The sequence below is a fragment of the Cavia porcellus genome, unplaced genomic scaffold, assembly GCF_034190915.1.
Source record: "Cavia porcellus strain 051 isolate PalLab524CR breed Dunkin Hartley unplaced genomic scaffold, mCavPor4.1 scaffold_31, whole genome shotgun sequence".
NCBI classification, from domain to species: domain Eukaryota; kingdom Metazoa; phylum Chordata; class Mammalia; order Rodentia; family Caviidae; genus Cavia; species Cavia porcellus.
The window spans coordinates 40527290-40551053 of NW_026947514.1; the positions used below are offsets into that span (position 1 = coordinate 40527290).

General features: G+C 34.4%; 1 protein-coding gene across 1 annotated transcript in view; it reads right to left on the reverse strand.

The window, feature by feature from the left end:
* Positions 1 to 23764, reverse strand: part of Mnat1 (MNAT1 component of CDK activating kinase) — a 212638-nt gene that overhangs the window by 70915 nt on the left and 117959 nt on the right. Inside the window, exon 7 of the mRNA XM_003472515.5 lies at positions 5672 to 5793. Within this exon, the coding sequence (XP_003472563.1) occupies positions 5672 to 5793 (122 nt within the window). The remainder of the gene's footprint in view (positions 1 to 5671; positions 5794 to 23764) is intronic.

Sequence of the window (23764 nt, forward strand, 5' to 3'; positions counted from 1 at the left end):
TTTTAAAAAGGAATTTCATGGAATAGACAAAATTCAAAAATATTGACCTCTAAATGCAAGAGAAAATGAACTACTAAAACAGCAGTCAGGCATGCACTGCTAGCAAAGAGTGAAGTCTCAGTACCACTGGGGAAGGAGTAGAAAAGCCGACCATTCCCTCTCAGTCCTACGACAAAACAAGCAAAAGCCACCAGGCCCTAAAGAAAAGCAGAAAACTAGCTCCTACTGAGGTCCCCACACTGGTGTAAAGCAGACACCCAAGGAAGGGGAGGAAACTGCCTTGTACTCTACCCCACCTCAAGGCAGACTGTGCTCTAAAGAAAGAGATACAGTTTGCTAGTCCTTGGGAAAGAGATTAAAAACAAGAAAGCACCACTCTGAGGCTCAGGCACACAGTACACTCTAAGACTAAACTAGGAACAGAAGAATCGATAAAACCCCTTGGCTCCTACCAAAAGTCTTATTCCAAGTAAAAAGCAAAAGCAAATTTCTGTTGGTGAGAAACACCAAAAGAGAACCCCTCTGCTGCTCAGGTACTGAGTAGAACCTGTTGAAAATTAGTAGTAGAACAGAATGCATACAAAATCCTTCCAAGTACTAAACCCAAAATGGCAACAGACCATGATTAAAAAATCTGAAGTCTATAGTATAAAGATTGCAATCAGAATAATAACAAATCCCAGGAATCACAACATAGAATTTACTACCCAATACTTCTGCTAATAGAGTAGAGGAAAAAATACATGTACTTCTAGGCATCAACATTACTTATTTTACTAAATACTACTTTGTTACACAGAATGGCTAAGATTCAAATAATAATAGCAAGAAACAGGAAGACAACAAATCAATTATCAACACAAAAAACAGCTGATGGAGTCATACCCAGAGAAATTCAAACTATTAGAGAGGGATGTTTTCAAATACTCTGATTAATAAATTAAAGAATCTAGTGGAAAAGTAGGGTAATATGTATGAAAAAGCAGGAAATTTAAGCAAAGAAGCAGAAATTATGAAAACAATGAATGGACACATTAGATATAAAAATTGTAAAATTAGAATACGCTTAATGGGCTTATTGCTAGAAGAAAGAAAATAGAATTTAAGTGCATCTTAGTTTTAAAATAATAGCTATTATTATTACAACTTTGGTTTGAAACTCCACATTTTGATTTCTATTATATATAATCTAAGAGACTAATGTATTAAAATACATTAATTTTTATTTTTTAAATGCATAACATAAAATGATATAATTTTGTGTCATCAAAAACTAAAAGGGGGATAGACTGCTAAGGGGATACAGATTTTTGTATGTTGTTGTAGTTTTTGTCTCGATATCCCCTCAAAGCCTCATGCAGTCCTGGAGGCAAGCTTCTAGGATCTGTGACTGGACCTCATGGTCCAATGCTGGGATTATGAGTGTGAGCGCTACACCAGTCCTGGGGCAATCAGCTTGCATACAATATAAAGGAGGGAAAGAGGCTCACTTGCTCCACCATTTTTGCTCTTGTTCGTGTTGCGGTCTTCCACTAATATCAACTCTTGCCCTCTGCCATACCACCCTGCCGTGGACCCAGCCGAGTATTAACTGAAACCACTACAAACTGGGCTAAATAAACCTTTCCTTCTTTAATTTGGGTGTCAGGTATTTTGTCTCAGCAACAAAAGAAAAGTAACACTTATGTTATAGAAATCAAATTAGTGTGTCAAAATTTTAAAAATGAACTGGGGATATAGCTCAAGGCAAAGGCCTTGGGTTCAATACCCAGTACTACACAAACACACACACACACACACACACTCACAGTAGGTAACAAGTGAGAAATTTAAATGTTGTACTAAAAAAATATCAACTGAACACAAGACAATAATGTAGGAAACATGTTATTGGGGGAGAAAAGCACATAGAAATAAATAGGAAAGTGACAGAAGATCTTTTTTTCCACTTAATTGCTTTAAATGGAGTCAGTCCCTTCAATCAAACATAGAGGTTAGTTTGTTTGTTTTTATTTTGGAAACAGGGTCTCACTATGTAGTTCAGGTTGGCCTTGAACTTGCAGCAATCCTTTTGGCTCTGCCTCCCAAGTACTAAAACTAAACAAACATACACATAACACCAAGATACACTGAATTTTTTAAGTGCTCTAATTAGATACTGTGTACAACAGACTAACTTTAGTTCAAAAGACAAAACTAAGCTAAAATTAAAAGAATGGGAAAGGTTATTTCATGTAAATGGCAACCAAAATACAGGAGCTGTGGTAACACTACTAGATAAAATAGACCTTTAACTAAAAGAGTCTGCAGGACAAAAAACACAATATATTAATCAAAGATTCAATACACTGAAACATACTACAAATAAAACTATCTGTGTACCCAGTAACAAAGCACTCAAATATATGAAGAAAGAGATTTCAGAATTCAAAGAAGAAAATAACTCTACAATAATAGTTGTAGACTTCAATACTCTCAATTTAGGAAGAAAAACTAGAAAAAAGATTTTTTTAAATTGGCAAATCTTTAGTTAAAGTAAATGGATAAGAGCATACCACAAGCAATGATACTCCAACAATGAATAATTCAGATAAAATGGAAAAATTCTCACCATCACAAAACCTACCAAGATTAAATCCTTAAGAAATGGATAATCTATTCAATGGACCCATAAATAGCAAAGGGAAATATCAAGAACCTTCTGATGAAGAAATATCCTGCATCTGATGACCTTTACAATGAATTCTACAAAACACATAGACAAGAACATAAATCCTTCTCAAACTTTCCAAAACACCTAGAGAAAACACTTCATACCTCATTCTATACCTCAATACAACAGCCAGACAAAAACTCATGAAATAAAATAAAATATAAAAGCTAATATCACTAAAGATCAGAGATGCAGAAATCATCAATGAAATGCAATGAAACCAAATTTAATACAATACCAAAAAAGATTATTGCATAGAAATAAATAGAATTTATCTCTGGCATATAAGGTTTACTTAACATAATCAAATCAATGAAATATACTTGACACTGAAAATATGAAAAGTAAAAAATATATAATAATTTCAACAGATGCAGAAGTATTTGATGAAATTCTAAGTCCTTTCATGACAAAACCTCTCAACGAACAGGTTTAAAATGAAGTTATATCAACAAAACCGGAAACAGATGATGGATAGATAAAAACAGGCTACAGAGGCTCCTTGAGATAGTCAACTTAGAATTCAACATAACACAGAGTGGGGAGCCCCAAACAGAGGGAGATGAATTCTTTCATCCCAAGAAGAAATTAAGATGAGAAGAACCAACTAAACATACAGTCTCGGTGCTATTATTGGAACAGCTAAAGGTTCAGTTTTCCGGCCTCAGAGGGCGACTTGTTGAGCCATCAGAGATCTGGCCACAACTTGCTGAGCTGTCGGAGATCCCACTGCTTCTGGTCTCACTGGAGACACAGTTACACTGAGATCGTGGGTCAGCGAGCCAAACAGAGAGCTGAGTTGGCGGGGAGCCTGCATTGACCTGTGGTGAGTGACGGGAGTGCAGTCAATCCACAGAAAGGGGGGTTCTGGCGGACGACATTTGGGGACCGGGCAGGACTGGCAAGTACAAGGGGCAGCAGTGACTTCAGTCAGTTGTTTCCTTCCTGAATGGGATTAGTGAAGTGAGCTAGGCCTGGGTCACGTGACCTGGCTGAGACCCCATAGGATATCCGAAATCAAGTCCCTATGTCGGTGGCACACACTAACCCAGTGAAGCCTCAGAAGTTGGACTGACCCAGAGGGGAGGCAACGCAAAATAATACAGTGCAGGCCACAGCAGCTTGACTGACCAGGAGGGGAGGCAGCACAAAGTAAAACAGTGCAGGACACAGCAGCTTGTCTGATCCAGAGGGGAAGGGCCAGCATATGCTGTCCCTGTTTGCAGCTCACTAGCACACCACAGTGTGAGGGGTCATCTAGCCAGCACGCTTCAGAAGAATCGTAACCAACAAAGAAAGAAACTAGGGCCTCCTGGAAGAAGCAAAAAAGATGGGAAGAGGAAGCAACAACAAAAAGGTCCCAACCCTGCGAACATTGACCCAGGACAGGTAAATACAAAGGAAAATGAGAACAGCAAACATGCAATATCAGACATGGCACGAGTGGACATAAAGAGAAATGTTCAGGACCTCATAGACAAGTACAAAAGTGAAATATTTAGCCAACTAAAGCAAGATATAAGAAGATTAATAAAAGACATACTAAGCACCTCTCAAGCAGACACAGATGGAAGAAGGGAGGAACTCAAACAAAGGAGAGAACCATTTAATGAAGAATATAAAAAAAATATAGAATACATGAAGCAGATTGAAAGAGAATACCAGGAAATTAAAAACTCTATGGAAAGATGGCAAATCAGCTTGAAAGAAACTAAGGATAGATTATCCAAACTGGAGGACAATTTTGCAAAGTGAAATTATGAAAGTGAAAACTTTTTAAAAAATAACAAGGAAACAAACAGTAACAATACAAAGGCTAGAAGATGACAAGAGGATCTATAACTTGAGAATAAAGAATGTGATTGAAGAAGCTGGGGTGCAAACAATTGAACTACAAAGCCTATTCACAGAAATAATTAAGGAAAACTTCCCAAACACAGGAAAAGGAAATGATATTCTGATATATGAGGCATACAGAACTCCAGCCACCTACAACCAAAACAGAACTACACCCAGGCATATAATAATCAAGATCCCAGAAATTCAATATAAGAACAGAATATTAAAAGCTGTTAGAGACAAGAAACAGATCACCTATAAAGGACGGCCCATCAGAATCACTGCAGACTTCTCGACACAAACCATCAAGTCAAGAAGAGCCTGGAGTGAAATAAATGAAGATATAGATAACTGCATGTATGTTTAAGTGTATAGAATTGACAACCATATTACTAAGTTTTTGATGGAGAGTTGAACTGTTTGCAGTCTCGCTGTTTGAATTTCCACTTTACATGTTCCATTTTTGTATCTTGAACAACTATTTGTAAAACGACAATATGTAAACATCAACTAGTGATTTCTTACTGTTTTTTCTGAACATATGTATTATTTCTACCTATTTTCTGTTTTGCTTAGTTTTTTTTAAATAAAATTTTTTTTAAAAAGAGCTAAGTTCTTCGATCCCCAGTACAAAAAAAAAAAAAAGTTAAGTTCTTATAAACTAAAAACCTAACAATGACTGGGTATGGTGGCACACACACATACTCCCTCTCATCACTAGGGAAGCTGAGGTTCCCTGCAAGTTTAAGGCCAGCCTAACTCTAAGATAAGATCCTATCTCCAAAAAAAAAAAAAAAAGTATATTGACCCTTTTTGAACATTACCAATTTCTTGAAATTGACAGTAACCAAGCACAGATAATATTTTGTAAAATTTTATTTGGAACTTTAAAAAACATTATTTCAGCATGTAGTGCATGGTGTTTCATCTAATATATTATATATAGTATATTTGTGAACAGTAATCTTAAATGAACAAGACTATGAGTACTGAGCTAAGTATATATAATAAACAAAAAGTACTATAAAAAAAACTAGGAATGTTGAAGTCAAAATCAAAACTAGCACAAGAAAGCTGAATACACTAGCTACTCCACATGATGTTCTTTTGATCACTTACCCAAGTCTGCCCAACATATCAAGCTCAGGAACTGGGGGTCCACATGTCTCTATCTGCAGTGGCTGGTATTCATATAGAGCTTCTTCAAGCTTCTGAATAGGGGCCAATGAAATATGTTGACTCTGTTAGAAAAATAGGAGAAATTAATACCTTTAAATAGCAGTTTTGTTAGTTATTAGTGATCATTTTAAAGACGAGTATTATAATTTTAGATTACATGTATATTAAAATAATGGATTTTTAGATATTCTGATTTCATTTTCCAGGTGGGAATACATACGGAAAAGAGAACTGAAAGGTTCTTGCCCTAGAATAAATTACTTTACGTTTATGGCGGTGGTCTAATGTGGCGAAGGCCAAAGCAGGACCGCCTACCACTTCCTGCTTCTTCCTCAGCCTTACTGCAACTCCCCTTCCTGTTTGCATTTGAAGAATACCCCAATCAGCTCCTCACTCCTCATCAATGGCCGCTGTAAGTGCCACCCCTGGTCAAAGGTTATATATAGATCCCATACCCCATGTTCCGGCACAGAAAGCGAGACCGCCAGCGTTCATGGAGTTCTCTCTGAGTCCTTGGAGTAAAGGCTATTTTTACTTTATATTCTTTTATCGCATGGAAAACTCTTTCAAAAACAAAAGTTTAACATCTGGAAATTTCATTAATATTATTTTAATATTTAATCATATGTTTTAGTCCTTCTAAATAAACATAAAAGTTTTAAACTGAATTTTATATTATCTATTATGGTTTGTATCTAAATCCACCCCACCTCAACCCCCGCAAGCTTTATGTACGCATTGGTGGGGCTTTTCAGGTGGCGGGATCTAGGATGTATGAACTCGAATTAAGGGTGCAATAACTGGATTAATCCACTGACTGCTTTACTGTTGTTCTGGATGTTGGTAATGAGAAGTCCCGCCCTTGGGTGTGGGAAGCACTAAGCAATAGGCTTGTAGCCTGGGTAGAATATAAAGGGAAAGATGGAAGGTGGATACGACTACCAAACCAGCACTCCCAAATGTTCTTAAAGATGTTTTAAGAGAGAGAAAAGGAAGGCTATAATTCTAAGAACACCAATAGAAAGCATTCACCAGTCAAGGCAAGCAGTTAAACAAAGGGGAATGACAGGGAACCAACAAGATGAAAATAGCATGACCAGAATAAGCTAATATATATCAGTTATAATCATCAAGATAAATGGTCTCAATCCACCAATCACAAGAAACAGACTGCCAGAATGGATCAAGAAGCAAGAGCCAACAGTATACGGTATACTAGAAACATTTTCAGTGTAACCAAGAAAATTCATAGACTAAAAGTCAACAAGTCAAATTCACAGACTAAAAGGCAAGAAAAAGATAATCCATGCAACAGAAAATTGGAAAAAAGCAGAGGTAGCAATTTTATTTGTAGACAAAGTAAACATAAGCCAAGACTGATCAAGAGAATCAAAAAGATCACTACATATTTGTTACAGGAAAACTCCAAGAGAAAGAAATGACAATCAAATATATATGAACAAACTACTGGCACAGCCAATTACAATAAACAAATATTAATGGACATTAAAAAAAAACAAGCCCTAACAATTATAATGGGAGATTGCAATAAACCACTGTCACAAATACATACATCAACTAGACAAAAAAAAAAATCACCAAAGTAAGTGAGCTAATGGACTTAGTAGATGTCTACAGAGTATTCCAAAACCACAACATCAGAATATATATTTTTCTCAGTTACGCATGGAACATTCTCCAAAACAGACCACAGTAGCTCAAAGAACATACTTAAATTGACACAAAGGAACTGAAATTATCTGACCATAGTGCAATGAAATGAAATCAGTGGCAAAAGACAATGGAAAACTACATAACCACATGGAAATTAAGTAATGTCTTCATGAATAACCAATGGGTCACAGATAAAATTACAGAAGAAATTAGATCATTTCTACAATCAAATGATAATATAACATACTGGGAATTATAGGTCACAAAGAAAGCAGTCCTACAAGGGAAATTTATACTAGTAAATTCTTACACCAAGAAATAGAACAAGTTCCAGTAACCTAATGTTGAACCCCAAACAAGAAGTAGAAAAAGGAGGAGGAAGAGGGGGAGAGGGGGAGAGGGCAGGGAAGGAGGAACAGGAGGAGCAGGAGGAGCAGCAGCCGCCAAGCCCAAAGCTTGTATCCTTGAGGGAGGAAATTATAAAGATCAGAACAGAAATTAATGCCATTGAGCCTAAGAGAACAGTACAAAGAATTAATGAATTAAGAGCTGATTCTTTGAAAGATTAAATAAAATTGATGGATTTCTAGCTAATCTTTTCAAGAAAAGGACTCAAATCCATGCAATTGAGAATGAAAAGGGTGAAATCACAAAGATTCTGCAGAAATCCAGATTATCATCAATACCAACTTTGAGAACCTGTACTGAAACAAGATGAAAAACAGAAGAAAATGGACAGATTCCAAGACACATATGAATTACCAAAGCTCAATCAAGCAGATATAAAAATTCTAAACGGCCCAATATCAGTTAATAAAATTAAAGATGTAATTAAAAATCTATCAATAAACAAAAGCCCAGGTCCTGACAGATTCACTGCTGAATTCTACAAGAAATTTAGAAAACACCTATTGTCACTACTTTTCAAACTCTTTAATGAAACTGAAATACTTAGGAATCAGTCTATCAAAAGAAGTAAAAGATCCCTAGATTGAACACTGCAGTATTCTGAAAAAGATATCAAAGAAGGTATCAAAAAATGGAAAGATATGCTGCCTTCCTAAATAGAAAGAACAAACATAGTGAAAGAGGCCATACTCCCAAAATTATTATACAGATTTAATGTAATTCCAATTAAAACAGCAATAGCATAACACAGAACTAGAGAAAACAATCCCAAAATTCATTTGGGACCAGAAGAGACCTAGAATAGCAAGGGCAACCCTGGGCAACAAAGGCAAGGCATGGGATATCACGTTCTCTGTATTGAAGCCCTAAGGATCAATGGAATAAATGAGAAGATGCAGTAACAACTCCAAGCACACTCTGCCACCTTATCTTTGACAAAGGGGCCAAGCACCTTCACTGGAAGAAAGGTATTATCTTTAATAAATGGTGCTCAAAAAACTGGTTTTTTCCACATACTGAAGATTAAAAGTAGACGCATGTCTTTTACCATACACTAAACTAAAAGTAAAATGAGTCAAAGATCTAAATATTACAACAGAAATATTCCATCTGCTGGAAGGTAGAACAGGAGAACTCTTGAAGACATAGGCAAAGACTTCATGAACAAAACCACAATCACACAGGAAATATTATAAAGAATAAACAACTGGGACCTCATCATATTAAAAAGTTTTAAAACACCAAAATAAATCACCAACAGAATGAAGAGAAAACCCACAGGGTGAGAAAAATTTTTGACAGCTGTTCCTCAAAAAACTAATATCTACAATAATAAAAAAAAAAAAACTCAAAAAAATTGTATCCCACAGATTTAAAGACTCAATCCAAAAGTGGGCATCTGAAATGAATAGCTACTTCTCAGATGAAGTACACATGGCAAATAAATATATGAAAAATATTCAGCATCACAAGCCATTCAAGAGATGCAAATTAAAACAACACTCGATCTCTTTATAGAAAGAATGATCATTATCCAGAACTCAACTAATAACAAATGCTGGCAGAGGTGGGGGGAAAAAGGAAGCCTTTTCTACTGTTAGTAGGAGTGTAAACTGGTGCAACCAATATGAAATCAGTGCAGATTTCCTCAAAAAAAAAAAAAAAAAAAAAAAAAAAAAACCTAAAGCTATGCTGGGGATATAGCTTAGCAGCACAACTGCCTGCCTGGCAAGTGTGAAGTCATGAGTTCCATCCCCGGTATTAAACCAAACAAAGAAACAAAAACTTAACTAAACTGCATCATTTAATGCAGCTATTCCCCCTCTTGGTATCTTCCGAAAAGAATTAAAAGCATCATACCACAGTGACATATGCACACTCATGTTTATAATGACACAGTTTGTAATAGCTGAATCTTTGAAACAGGTCAAATGTGCATCAACCAATGAATACAATAAAGATGTGCTTTTTTATTCAAAGTAGTACTAACCTGCCACAAAGAAGGATAAGCTTAAGACACTAAGGATAGATTATCCAAACTGGAGGACAGTTTTGCAATGTGCGAGTATGAAAGGGAAAACTTTTTAAAAATAACAAGGAAACAAGCAGTAACAATACAAAGGCTAGAAGACGACATTCCTAGGTAAATCGATGCACCTTGACACCATACTCTTAGTGAAATAAACAGCACACACACTTAAATATCACATTGTTTCTCTGGTGTGAGAAACCAAAAGTGTAAATAGGCACCAAAATATTTAATAGATATCGTGAAATAGGAAAAAAATGTTCAAATGGGAAGGGAAATTAGGGAAAAAAGACAAAAAAAGTTTAAAAGTAAAATTTTATGAAAACTGTAACTTATTTAAAATGGTTCAGAAAAATAAATGCATATATTTGAAGCAAAACCCCAAAATATTAATATTATTAAGCCTAGGTATTAGCCATATGACTTTTTTTGCTTTTCTACTTTCATTATAAAAATGTTAAAAACAGATCTCAGAATCTTCATAGTTTCAAAAGAAACATAGCTATGCACGTATAGCCTACAAACAATTAAGTCCAAGACTATAGTTATTTTAGTAACTAAGGGTGAGAAATATAACCCAAATTTGAATAGTGAAGAAAAAAAGATAGTAACGAAGGTAAAAAAAGGATAATAGTTACTAAAATTAAAAGAATTCAGTCAGGTGTCACAGCATATAACTGTAATCCCTGCACTGGGGATGCTGAAGTATCACTGCAAGTTTGAGGTTACCTTGGATTACATAGCAAGACCCTATCTCAAAATCTAGATGATGATGATGATTATGATGATGGAATTTATAGTAGAGATATTTTTTAAAATGGGAATCCTGGGAAAGGTAACAAACAGAAAGGAAAACTGGGAGCAATAAACATTGCAAAGGTTCCTTCTTTTAAAAAGACAGAAAAAATATTTAAAGTCACATATTTTATAAATAACTTTTATTTAGACTACATATGATGAACTTTTCTTACACAGTAATAAAAAGATAAATAGGCCACTTTAATAAGCATTTCACAAAAATGCAAATATGAATGGCTAATAAGCATATGAAAGCATGTCCAACATCATTAATCTTCATAAATATGCAAATTAAAAGTATAAAGAAATGCATGACTCTAACCAAAAAGACAGGTAAAAAGTGTTACTGAGGAAAGTACAAACAAATAAGAACTGTCTCAAAGTGTATGTGAGAGCGTACAAGATGCAGGCACTTCAAAAATTAATTAGTGTTTTTGAAAATTACACAAGTCTACCTGAGTAAAAAATCCATTTATAGGCAACTTCCTGAAAGAAATCAAACCCTGTGGCCACACAAAATTTATACATAAACTTTATACATAAAATTTATACATAAACATTATCCATAGCAGCCAAGTAATGGAAATAATCTAAGTATTTATCAAATGATGCATGAACAAAATGTTTACTGTATAGTCATATATTCATACAATATGAATATGAATTCATATTCAATATGAATATGAATTCAATATTCAAACAATAATCTGAATAGAATACCATTCAGCAATAAAAAAGAATGAAATACTGATACAAGCTACAACATGGATAAACTTTGAAATCATTATGCTAATTAAAGTAAACCAGAAGCAAAGAACCATAAATCACATTACATTCATTTATAGGAAATGTCTAGAAAAGGCAAAACTACAGAGATAGAAAGTAGATTTACAACCACTACAGGCTATGAGTATGAATGAGTTATGACTTCAAATAAGTACAAATCAAAACATTCTAAAATGAAATTATGGAAATGGTTGCAAAATTGGTTGATTGGCTCTTGGACCAATCAAAACATTCTAAAATGAAATTATGGAAGTGGTTGCAAAATTCTGTAGATCTGCTAAAAATCATTAAATTTTGTTTTGTCTTGCTTTTTTGTTTCATTAGGTTTTTGTCTTGCTCTATCAGGAAGGCATTGAACTCATTATATAGTCAAGGCTGGCCTCAAATTCATGGAAGTTCTTCTGGGTCAGCCTCACAAGTGCTAGAATTACAAGGTGTATACCACACACTCAGTTTGAATTGTACATTTTAAATGAGTTAATTTTAAACTAAGTAAATTATATATTGATAAAGCTGTTAAAAGTAAGAGTTTAAGACAGTTGTTCAAAGCAATTCAACTTTACTGATTGAAAAATTCAAGTAGAAATGTTTAATTAAGGAACCTAGCAAAATAAACTGAAGAGAAACTGTGCTATCATCAACATTAAAATGGTGAGCAAAGTCACAGAATAAAAAAAACTGTGGGAAGGGAGAAACAGGGGAGTCCTCCTCCCAAGTCTTTAAAACACCTACATTAAGTAATTCAAGTACTTCTTGTAGATCTTATGCAATACTGAGATTTTGAAAAACACCAAACTGAGGCCCTTTCTATTTTCTTATTGTTGCTATATAAATAATAAATAATTGAGGATTTGAAGGTAAAAATGTAGTAAGAAACGCTACAAAAATAATGCAACCTTAGGTAATAGTTATACTTGGAGTAAAGAAGAAATGCAAAACTGCACACTGAATTTTATAATTAATGTTTTCACTCCTCTGCATATACAAAAAAAATGGGGAAAATGCACAAAAAATCCTTCAACCATTTGCTAGTCAAAAATATAAGCATATATAGAATTTCTAAAATTCAGCTCATTTCCATACCAAAAAATATATAAATATGAAAAACAACAGAAATGTTCATATGAGTTGTTACATGAGGCTGGTTATCTTTTTCTTTTTTTTTTTTTTTTTGGTACCGGAGATTGAACTCATGACCTTGCGTTTGTGAGGCACTTACGCTGCTGAGCTAAACCCCTGGCCCTATGAGGCTGTATTTTAACAATCTAAAATGTACTGCTTAACTTTTTCTTACTCAACAAGTTTAAACCCTACTACAAAAAGTAGTTTATGGGGCTGGGGATTTAGCTCAGCGGCATAAGCACCTGCCTTGCAAGCGTGTGGTCGTGAGTTCAATCCCTGGTACTGGTAAAAATACAAAAAAAAAAAGTAGTTTACAATTTACTAAGACTTAATTTGTTAGAGAATTTATACATTATAAGTATTTTCTTTATTCTTTTTTCCCAATAAAGGAAGAGGGTCAGAGATACAGTTCAGCCACACAAGTGCCTGCTTGATAAGCAAGAGATCATGAATTCAATCCCCAGTACCCAAAAAATAAAAAAATAAAGGGGCAAAGATTATGGTAACTCTAAACATGAGCTAACTCAAAATATACACACACAGCCACATACACATAAATAACTGTAACAAACCTTTAGAAGAACAGTTAAGAAAATTCATTATTACTTAATAAAAATAACAGCAAAGGAAAAGCCAGCATCATTAGTATATAGGTTTTATAAATAGGCAAAAATAAAAATCTTATACCTGTAAATATAATTTTATACCCATCACAGAAAATGTCATTCCTAATAGTTATTTAGGCTAGTAAGTTAAAAGATTCTGATTTTCATCTGAAAGTCATTTAACACAAGTTAAAATTCAGAATTCTCTTTTTTTAACTTTTCTTAATGACTCTTATTTACCAGATTAGTCTCATCTTCAATATATTTGCTTCCTATAAGACCCATAAGCTTCTTAAACTCTCCTAGTATAATTATCTGTTCAGCTTCTTTGACTCCCATTAGATTGTAAGACCCTTTGTTCACTGTTATGCTTTACAGCTTGATGTCTTACACCAAAGGACTATTTGTTTGTTGCAATTAATGAATAATATAAAAGTGCTCATAAGCAGTCACCTGCTATAGTAGTATGCACACAAGGGCAGAGGTAAGACATCAGATCTCTAAATTCTATAAAGAATATTCTAAGTGTAAACAATTGAAATTTTATTAATTACAGATATTGTGACAAGGAATAAATCTTCGCCTTCTCAAGTATTTTTCTTTGTTTATTTATTACAATCAATGGATGTTTTTCATCCCAAGACTGGGAATGTGCTTTTTAGCAATTTAAGTAACCATTTTATCAAGATTTCAGGCAACAATATGTGGTAGATACTCTGTGGTATTCACCACTCATTCACACAACAAATATTGAGAAAGAACTGAAAAGTAGCAGTAAACAAAAAAGATACAAGCTCATGCCATCAGGGTGATTATATTCAGTAAATTGTATTACAATGAGATGGTCCTTCTATTTCCATTTCTTAAGATCATGTCAATAAAATAATAGTTGTTATAAAGTAATTCCTCTCACAATCAAATTTATCAAACTCTAGAGAACATGTTATGTTGCTAAATGGCATCAGAAACCAGAGGATTTCATTTTTACAGCATTAAATCACTACAATTCTAGAGACTACTTCCACGAATAATATCTACAAAAGCTTTTAAAAAATCAATTGACGTATTCCTGAAATACTGTTTCTATTTTGATAAACCCTAATAATTTAGGGGGGATATAACATGTGTGCATGTGTTTGTGTCTATTAGTATGGGTGTACATAATTGTATAGGAGTTTGTACCTATTAGTGTACATGTACATGGATATTGGCTTTTTTAATTGTGTGTGCTGCATGTACATTTTTAATAAAATAGAGAACTTAAAAGAATATACCTGGCACTGTCTACAGCTCATCATTCTGAGTCACGTTTCTGGGTAATTCAGTTGTTTTCAATTTATTTTAGGAACAAGCAGAATGATTTTTATACCATGCTGTTCCGGTGACTCTTGGGTGATGTCAACCTGTCATCACGGCAACAGCTGCACCCTAATAGCTTCCTGGTAGTGCATAATGTCATTGTAAGTGCAATTCACTTTCCTCTATAAAACTGACTTTAATTTCTTTCAAAATTTACAGTAACAATAAAAAGCAAAAAAAATGAGGTGCTATATATTAAGAGGTAATTTAGCCTGGCACTGCCTCTAAACCAGAATAAACTGGGTAAAACACTTGATTTCTCTAACGTCCATTTTCATTAACTACAGCTAAGAGAAAAGGGAGACTGGGAAGCTGGATGATCAGATCTCGTTTGCTGTAATTTTGTGACTGCTAAGGGAAAATAAGCCATCACTTTATAATGTATTATAAAATATATACAGAATTTTCTCAAATTTACTATAAACTTACTATAAAGTAGCCACTAGAAAAGCAGTCAATAGGAAAACTAAGCACTAACTTCCAGATTCAATATTCTCTAACACAATCAGACAATATGCATGTGTGGGTGAGTAAAATGAAACTGAACGAACATGGTTCATAGAAACTAGCTGCAACAATATATTTGTGGACACATGCAATTATACATGAAACATAAAAGAAGCAGCAATGTCTTTCTCTGCTAACGCCTATTTTTGCCTGCAAACTGCATTCTTATATAATTATCTCCCTATCTGAAAAATGCAAAATTAAACACAGGAAAGGAATAATCTAGTCATCTTTGCTTCAAATAGTTCTACACCTACAACATCCAAAACAGGTCCACGTGTTACCTAAGGGTCCTAAGTAATGTAGCTGACTTACTGTAATACAGCCATTCCGGGGAAGTGCATAGGGCTAAGATTCTAAAATCAGTATAGTAAACACGGTCTAACACTTATAAGACCATATACTGTTCATTACTTCAGAAATCTAAATCAGCTAGCTCTTCCTCCAACATTTAAACGTTTCTTCTGTGGAAAAACCACATTGCCTTACATCTGGCATCCATGATGTTTCCAAGATGTTTCTTACTAGTGGAAGAGAGCCATTCTCGGCTCATTTTTCTCCCGGGCTTGGTGTAAGTTTCAAACTTAATTGAATTCCAGTAAGATATATATATATATATATATATATATATATATACACAGAGAGAGAGAGAGAGAGAGAGAGAGAGAGAGAGAGAGTATGACTCTACTGAACAGGATAGGCATCTGAATGTTCCCTCAACTGAACTCAGCAAAGAAACTGCATTTGAGAGAAGTTCTGATGGGTGAATGGGAATAAGATGGAGGCAAAGAAGGGTTCTTCCTAGCACAGGGAGTTTCAACACCAAGAGCAGCTTTAGTGTAATAGTGAAAAATGGAAAGAGCCTAACAGAAGAAACAATGGGAAGAAGTACAAACACTGAACAAGCTTGGTTATTATTTTCTCAAATAGTATGAAAAATGAAAATAGGGAGATGTGGCAATAGATTTAAAGAATGATAAAGCCCAAAGAGAAGATTTTGTCTGTTTTGTTTTTTATTCTAGTTTACTTTTCCTTAGGCACTGATAAATGATGCAGTGTTTCCTTCCCCCAAAGCTTGTCTAGCTACAATTTGTTGCCCAGAGGACACTGTCCAGAAAATCATGTGTTTCTATAAAAAGATCAGAAGAAAAACATCATGGAGACTATCTGATGAGATAAAACCTGTTTGTTTAAAAGGAAGCTGCATTAATTTTAAGAAAAATGGTATCTGCCAGAAATTTTAAGCCAGCTTTTTAGGCATATAGCATTTTACCTCATTTTTTTCATAGTAATTACAAAAATAAGGCTAAAGGATAACAAAACAATTCTTATCTTGACACTATAAGTGAAGTAGTAGCTAAAAATGATGACAACTCATACGTAAGTTTACATTTCTAACTTACAAATCACTTTACACAAAATTCTCTACAAATGATATTATATGCAAAAAAACAAAAAGTCACATAAGAGGTAAGCCAAGAAGAAACACTTCTCAGTGAAAATATAACAGAAAGCTGCTTTATGCCATTAGAGGCTGAACAGGTTAGGAAAGCATACTTTACTGAGCTCTGAATCCTCTATGAAACAAATGTTTTATAATGATCCCTCTAATCCTCTACCTCATCCTCTCAAAAAAAAAAAAAAACATAACAAATCTCTCAGTTCTATTTAAGTTCATCTAACTATAGAACAAGTCATTATTGTGCCAGTTCTGCTGTAGAAAATAAATGAAGAGCTAAGCCAACCTGTGACTGACTTGACTTTTCTTTTGTCCTAAAAGAAAAAACAAATGTCACGAATATCCTAGCCATACCAATTTGCCTTTCTTAAACAAAACACCATACACACCAGTCACAAAACCAGTCTGTAATCAGATCTCAACTGTAAAATGCAGAATAAAATATTAGGATACTGATTCCCTTGTCATCTGCAATTGAAACTGTCTTTTATGAAAGCCATGCAAATAGGGAATGTGATTACTAACAGTGTGGTTCTATTCAAAGCACACAAACATTTAACACCTATTAAAATACACACTAATTTACACTTGACATAAGTATATTTTACCTACTTTACAGGAAAGAAACTGAGGGTCTCCAAAGCCAAGTAAACTACCCAGTTTTGAACCCTGTTCTGTGGAGTCAGCCACTGTGAATGTACAATAGAAAGTACACCACCTGAACTGATCCTACTGTCAAAAGTTTAATAATATATTTTTGAATTTGTATTTATTAATCACAAATTGTGAGCCCCTTATTTTTAAAATATTAGTATGTAAGTTCTGTTGAAATGAAAGTTACCTCAGCTCATTAAGACATATTCTTTTTTAAAAAATATTTACACTCACCATTTACATAGCATATTTAAATTGATGCAAATTTCATCTATGTTGAGACATGCTTCATCCTTTATACTCTTAAAAGTTCAGTTTTCTTTCAGTCATAAGTATAAACGTATTTAAATGACACAAACTGATGTGCTGTCTGTGAATCACTACAAATTGCATGTTTTGAAATAGAAGAAAAACTCAACTAAAAAATGATTTCTAGCAAAAAAGTAAATTATCTTTTGGAAACAGCTCTCTAATCAATCTTTTAAATGACATTTCACTATACTTTAACAAATCATTCTTCAAAATTGACAGATGTATTTTATGTTGATGATACAAATTACAAAAGCAATGCACATGAAATCACAATCCTTTGTTTTTCATCCAGGAATATATATGTATGTGAACACTGAACATAAGTAGTAATGTAACAAATACAAGAGTATCATTTGTTTTAGTTTTCTAAACTTAAGAAAAAAACTAATGTTATAGCATTCCTTTCATAAATAAATTAAAGAGAGACATAAAAAGTAAAAGAATATTCTACAAGTCAAAAAGTAGTTTGGAGAGACAGCCTTTGAAGCCTTCTGGAAATTACAGGCTTAATGGAGGTACTAGCATTCTACCAGTTGCTGAGACATGTGCTTCTGTCAATCAGCTACATTTGGTGAAACACATTCTAAAGATTACAAATTAATCTCCATAGAGAAACCAATGGCTCCCTGTCATTTTACTACGATAATCTTTCAAAAAATAAAAAACAATCACCAAAAAAGATAAAAAGAGTCATCAAATCAACTCTAAATAACACAACTCCATCTACTAATTATTTTATCAACTTAATTACTTGGTTCATCATTTGCTGGTATTTTTTACATGAAACTCAAAATTTCTGTACTCTGGAGTTAGGAGTTATGTAGTTCCTCTACAAGGCATTTCTGAGTTATCTCTGTTTACTAGAAATATATGAAAAAGACTTATGAGAAACTTTGGAAAAGAAGTCATACTACACAAACATAAAACGGCATTTTCTTTGTTGCAGTTCTTAAATTCTGGGGGAAATATGACTTGTATAGGCATTCTTCTTCAGCACACACATATCTGCCCTTTCACTGGAACTCCCTGAGACTCCCGCACCCCTGCTCCCCATGCACAAATATGCGTACTTTGTTCAACCACCATGATACCCTACTTTTCATACCTGACCACTCTTTAGAACACTTGCAATTTAACAAATATGAAAATCATCAATATTTCTGAGTCCAGGCAATTATGACAAAAATGATTCTGAAGATTTATGAAAGTGCTCTGGTACAAAATGCCAAATAAATTACTTTAAATCCACTTGAGAACACAAAGAGTGAAAATGTATTTAAGATTCTTTTAAAGATCTTCCATTCTTTCAATGTTTTAAATTAACATTGATTCTTAAATCTCAAGTAACACTATGTTCTACCATTTTTTTAAAGTTGCTTTCATTCAATTGTACATGCCTGTGACCTCCACAATGACCTCTACAAGAGCAGTTGTGCACTTTTACCACGGTGCAAATCCTCACAGACAAGTTGAACCTGTTCTTTTTGGCACTGAGCCCTGTGCTAAACACACAGCTGAGATTTATTATAAAAGAGGAACTAAGGGGCATTATTTCACAACATTTATCCTTCACATATAGCCAAGTATAATCTTTTACAACCTTTGAGAGCTCTTAAATAAACAGATCTTCTCTTAATTACACAAAGAATTTATTTGTCACCAATTATATGGCATATTAAGATTCATTTTATAATAGGAAAAAGCTAGGCACAAAGCATATGTACTGAGTCATAAAAACCAGTCTTTTAATAATTATTATAACAACTGTAATCTTCATACCTTAGGATAGTTACCTGCGTCATGGTGTTAATAATAAAAGCCTATCTTTAGGGATCTATGCTTATAAGAAAATTAAAATTTTGAAAAACTCTTTCTATAGCACTCAGTCTTCAAAAGATTTCAGAACTTTACTTTTGTGCTATTTTGTATTTTCTTTTTATTTCAATGTTTAATTTTAATTCAGGGCTTTGCAATGGCATTTTAAAAACACTTTGCAATCTCACACTTTTGAGTTGAATTCTGATATACAAGACAGCTCCACCAGGCCACTTCCTAAATTCAACAACTCTAATACCCTGGGAGAAGGAACAATTTCTTGAGTTGCAAGAAGTATCTCTAATAACAGGAATTACTACACCATTTGAATTAATTCTTCAGGATTTGCTAATGATTCAGCTTCAACCTTTTCTTGTTGAAAACAAATCAATATAACCATCTATCTTTAAAGTAAGATTCAAACCAGCTTATTAGCTAAATGCTTAATATTAAAGACAGTACATTCGGTTGATTCTGGTGGATATTTTCTTGCTGTAAATATTTCTACTTTTTTCATTTTTAACAAGTGTATAAACAGTTGAAAAATGCTTGCAAATCTTTTTCCAATCAAACTTTTTAAGTTAGTTAAAAAAACTATTTTTATGCTAAAAATAAATCTAATGACACAAGCATATTCAACGACAGCAAACACACTTTATCTTCACCAAAAAAGAAATCTTGCATTAAAATTTAACATTTAAGCAATAATCATACAGTTCCCATTTTTAGAAAGAATGTTCTAAATAATTTCAATCCCTAATACTCTCTTCTTCTGGGGAATACTGATAGAAGTTTATAAGATATGACATTAATTTATTGCTTATTAAATTAGAAAATTAACATGTTTGAAAAATTACCAGTTATATTCATAAAATTGATCTATACAAGATGACAACCACAAAATATGGATCAAGGGGCAGGCATTTAGCTTAGCAGTGTAAGCACTTACCTGTTGAGCGCAATGTCATGCGTTCAATTCCCAATACAAAGAAATTTTTTAAAAAGGGTAAAATATGTTTTAAAAACCTCAAGACCTGGTCTTATACTATATTCTCAAACAATGTGAAAAATGGTGATATTTTTCAAAGGCCTAAGGCCTCTAATTGATTTTGAAATACATGTGTTTCAAGATATCCATAGTACCCAAAATTCCCTTGATGAAGTCATGAAATACCTACACGTTAAGCACCAAGTAACTTAAAACAGCTGTAAGAATAATTCTAGTCTTCATCCATTTTGGTTCCTCATACTCAATAGCCTCCCCTCAGTATGTCTTCCTTCCAGCAAGAACACAAGCACTTGAAGACTTCCAGGAAGATGAAACAGCAGAAAAACAGCCTCTTTGAGAGGCACCACCAAAACGCTAGAATATAGCATGAGGAAGGGAAGGGAAGGGAAGGGAAGGGAAGGGAAGGGAAGGGAAGGGAAGGGAAGGGAAGGGAAGGGAAGGGAAAGGAAGGAAAAAGAAGGGAGGAAGGAAGGAATGAAGTGGGTCCAGGAAGAGTCTGAAGTGTGAATTGAAGCCCAAAGAGAGAGTAAAAAGAAAAACTTCAAAGAAAAATGTGGTAGCTGGCTGCGCCACCACCCCAGAATAGGACTCAACGCATGAGAGGAGCTCTTAGAACCCAGAGGCACAAGGCTCACCATAGCAGAGGCAGCTGGCCTGGCTGGCGACCCCAGAAGCCTCAACAGTGGAGGGGAGCAGCGGACTGAAGGACTGCGCTGGCTGGCTGAGAGGCACAGAACTTACTCATCCCACGTAGAGAGGAATTGGCTGGGAGCCATCCTGGAGTTGACCACATAAGCCTAGAACCAGAACTGCTGCTGGGTTCCTCCAGCGCTCCTAGCTCGGTGCAGACCCCGGACCCTGTTAGGACTGTGCTGAGCCCAGGGAGTCTGGCCTTAGGCCTGCCAAGGGTGTCTACTACTCCACCAGAAAGAAAGGGCTGGCGTACAGGGACACGGCGGCACAAGTCCAGACTACCTCCACAGACTGTTAGTGAGCCCTGAGAGAATCCTGAAAGCCGACTCTTTGTTTTTTGCTTTCTCTCTTTTAACTTTACTTATTTGTTTTGTTCAGTTTGTTTTTTATTTCTCTTCCTCTCTCATTTTTTTATGAGTGTGAGAGCACTTCCTACCCTCTTCATGGGTGTGGTTCTGTTTTGTGCCACCTTTTGTCTCTTCCACCTCTCTTTTGCTTCAGTCCTCTGCAAGTTTCCCCAAGTTGACGGGACCCATCTCTGTCCTCCAACCTTACTTGTAGTCTCTTTCTCTTTTTTCACTTCTCTATTCTCTCTTTAATCCATTTTAAATTTTAACTCCTGAGGGGAAAATTGGCACATTACAGACATACGTGCTGCATATAATTGCCTGGTTTGTTTTACTTTTTGTTATATAATCACAAATCTAGTTCGTATGGTTAAAAGTTGCAAATTAAGGATTAGCTCAGATTGTTTTTTTTAATTTTTTTTATTTAAAGAAAAAAACAAAACAGTAAAAGAGTACAAGTAATACAGAATTTCAAAAAAATAAACGGTAAGAAATCACTAGTTAACAGATCACATATTGTCATCTTAAAAATAGTTGTTCAAGTTACAAAGTTAAAGCATACAAAATGGACACTCAAACAGTGAGACTGCAAACAGTTCTGTTCAAAGATCCAACAAAAATTAGTAATATGGTTTTCTATCTTACACACTTAAATATACATGCAGTTATATCCTTTAGAGCACTTTCTTTTCCTCTCTTTTTTACAATAATAATTACACATTTTGGGTTTTATTGCTCCCACAGTTCTTTTTACTTTTTTTTTGAAGAGAATAAAACCAAATGTGACAAAACAAAACGGAGTAAGTCAAAACAAAAGGATGGACATAGTACATGATGTGAAAACAGAATACCAGGTGATCAACAATGCTTACCATAATGCCTCTTACTATCTTAAAAAGAGTTGCCTGTATCATCAGGTATAATAAAACTGAACGGAACAGTACAGAACAAAACCAATAAAACCTAAACATTGGAGACCTTACAGGACTTCAAAAGAAGATAATAGTCAAACCAGAATGGGCATCATAGTGAATCTTATTGCCTTCAAAGTAGTTACCTATACCCTCAAACTTGATACTACCAAACAAAACAGAATAGAATAAAATCAGTCAAAACAAGATGGGGAGACAATAGAGGGGTTCAAATCAGGTTAATAGGAAAACAAAAAAGTTACTATAATATATCCTGCTATTTTTTAATTTATTTTTTCCCTTAATTAAAAAAATAATTTAAAAAAATTTTTTTAAAAGGGAGAGATTGAAATAAAAGAGGACATAACAACATAACACAGGTCAGAACAGAACAATTGAAGCAACTTAGTGTTTCACCATCAGATAACCTGACATAATCGTAGTTACCATAGTGTCTCTTTCCTTGAAATATTTGAGTATAACTTCGTATACTATAGCATCAAACATATCAAGACAGTGTGAAACCATTCAAGAGAATGAAAGTATTACACGGTATTTAGAACCAGCTAAAAGAAAACGAGCAATGGTTTCCATATTATTTCTTTGCCTATAAAAATTTTGTTTATACTATCACATATAATAAAACCCAATAAGATACAACATGATAAATAATGAAGTCAGAAGAACAACAGTTTGATGGGACTTCAAAACAAGATGATATTAATCAGCACTAGCTATTATGATGTCTTGTTTTCTTCAAAATAGCTGTTCATACTATCATAGACAATAATATCAAACAATCCAGAATAAAACCATTCCAATTAATGAGTGAAAATATTATAAGGCTTCAAGGCAATACAATGGGGAACAGATTGTTGTTTTATAGGTGGCATTTGATGCTACTGGTACCCTTGCAGTCAAAATTGACGTAATTCTTCTCTGTTTTGGCCCTGATAATCCATGACTGAGATTAACCAGGGATCACTGAAAATACTACGGCACAGTGCCAAAGAACCAGAAACTACACCAAACTCGCAACAACTCATCTCCAACAAACTGAAGAGCTAAGATCTTCCAATAGACTCAAAACCCAAAAGCCAGCTACACTGGGAAGATCGTTCAGAGAAGTAATTATGATCTAAGTGTCCTCCTAAAGATCACCAATAAAACAACCGACCATGGGTACCTTATAAGCATCACCCCCAGAAATTAAACTAAAACAGAAAAGAAATGAGAAGACACTTAATTAAACAAGATGTAACACCAATATCCACTTCACCAAAGGCAAATCCAGGAGTCAGTGAGGTGGGACTATCCGAAAGTCCCCCACCAGTTCTCTCTGAAGTTGTAACAACAAAGCAATTGAATGAGGCTCTAGAAAAAATGAAATCAGCAATAATCTCTCAAATAACTACAGACATTACAAAATATACACCATGCTTACTGATGTTAAAGCAGACACAGACCAAAAAAAAGCAAGCTTAACCAAATTATAGAAGAGCAGCATAGGCAACAAATGGGAGTCCATAAAGCAGATTCAAGCAG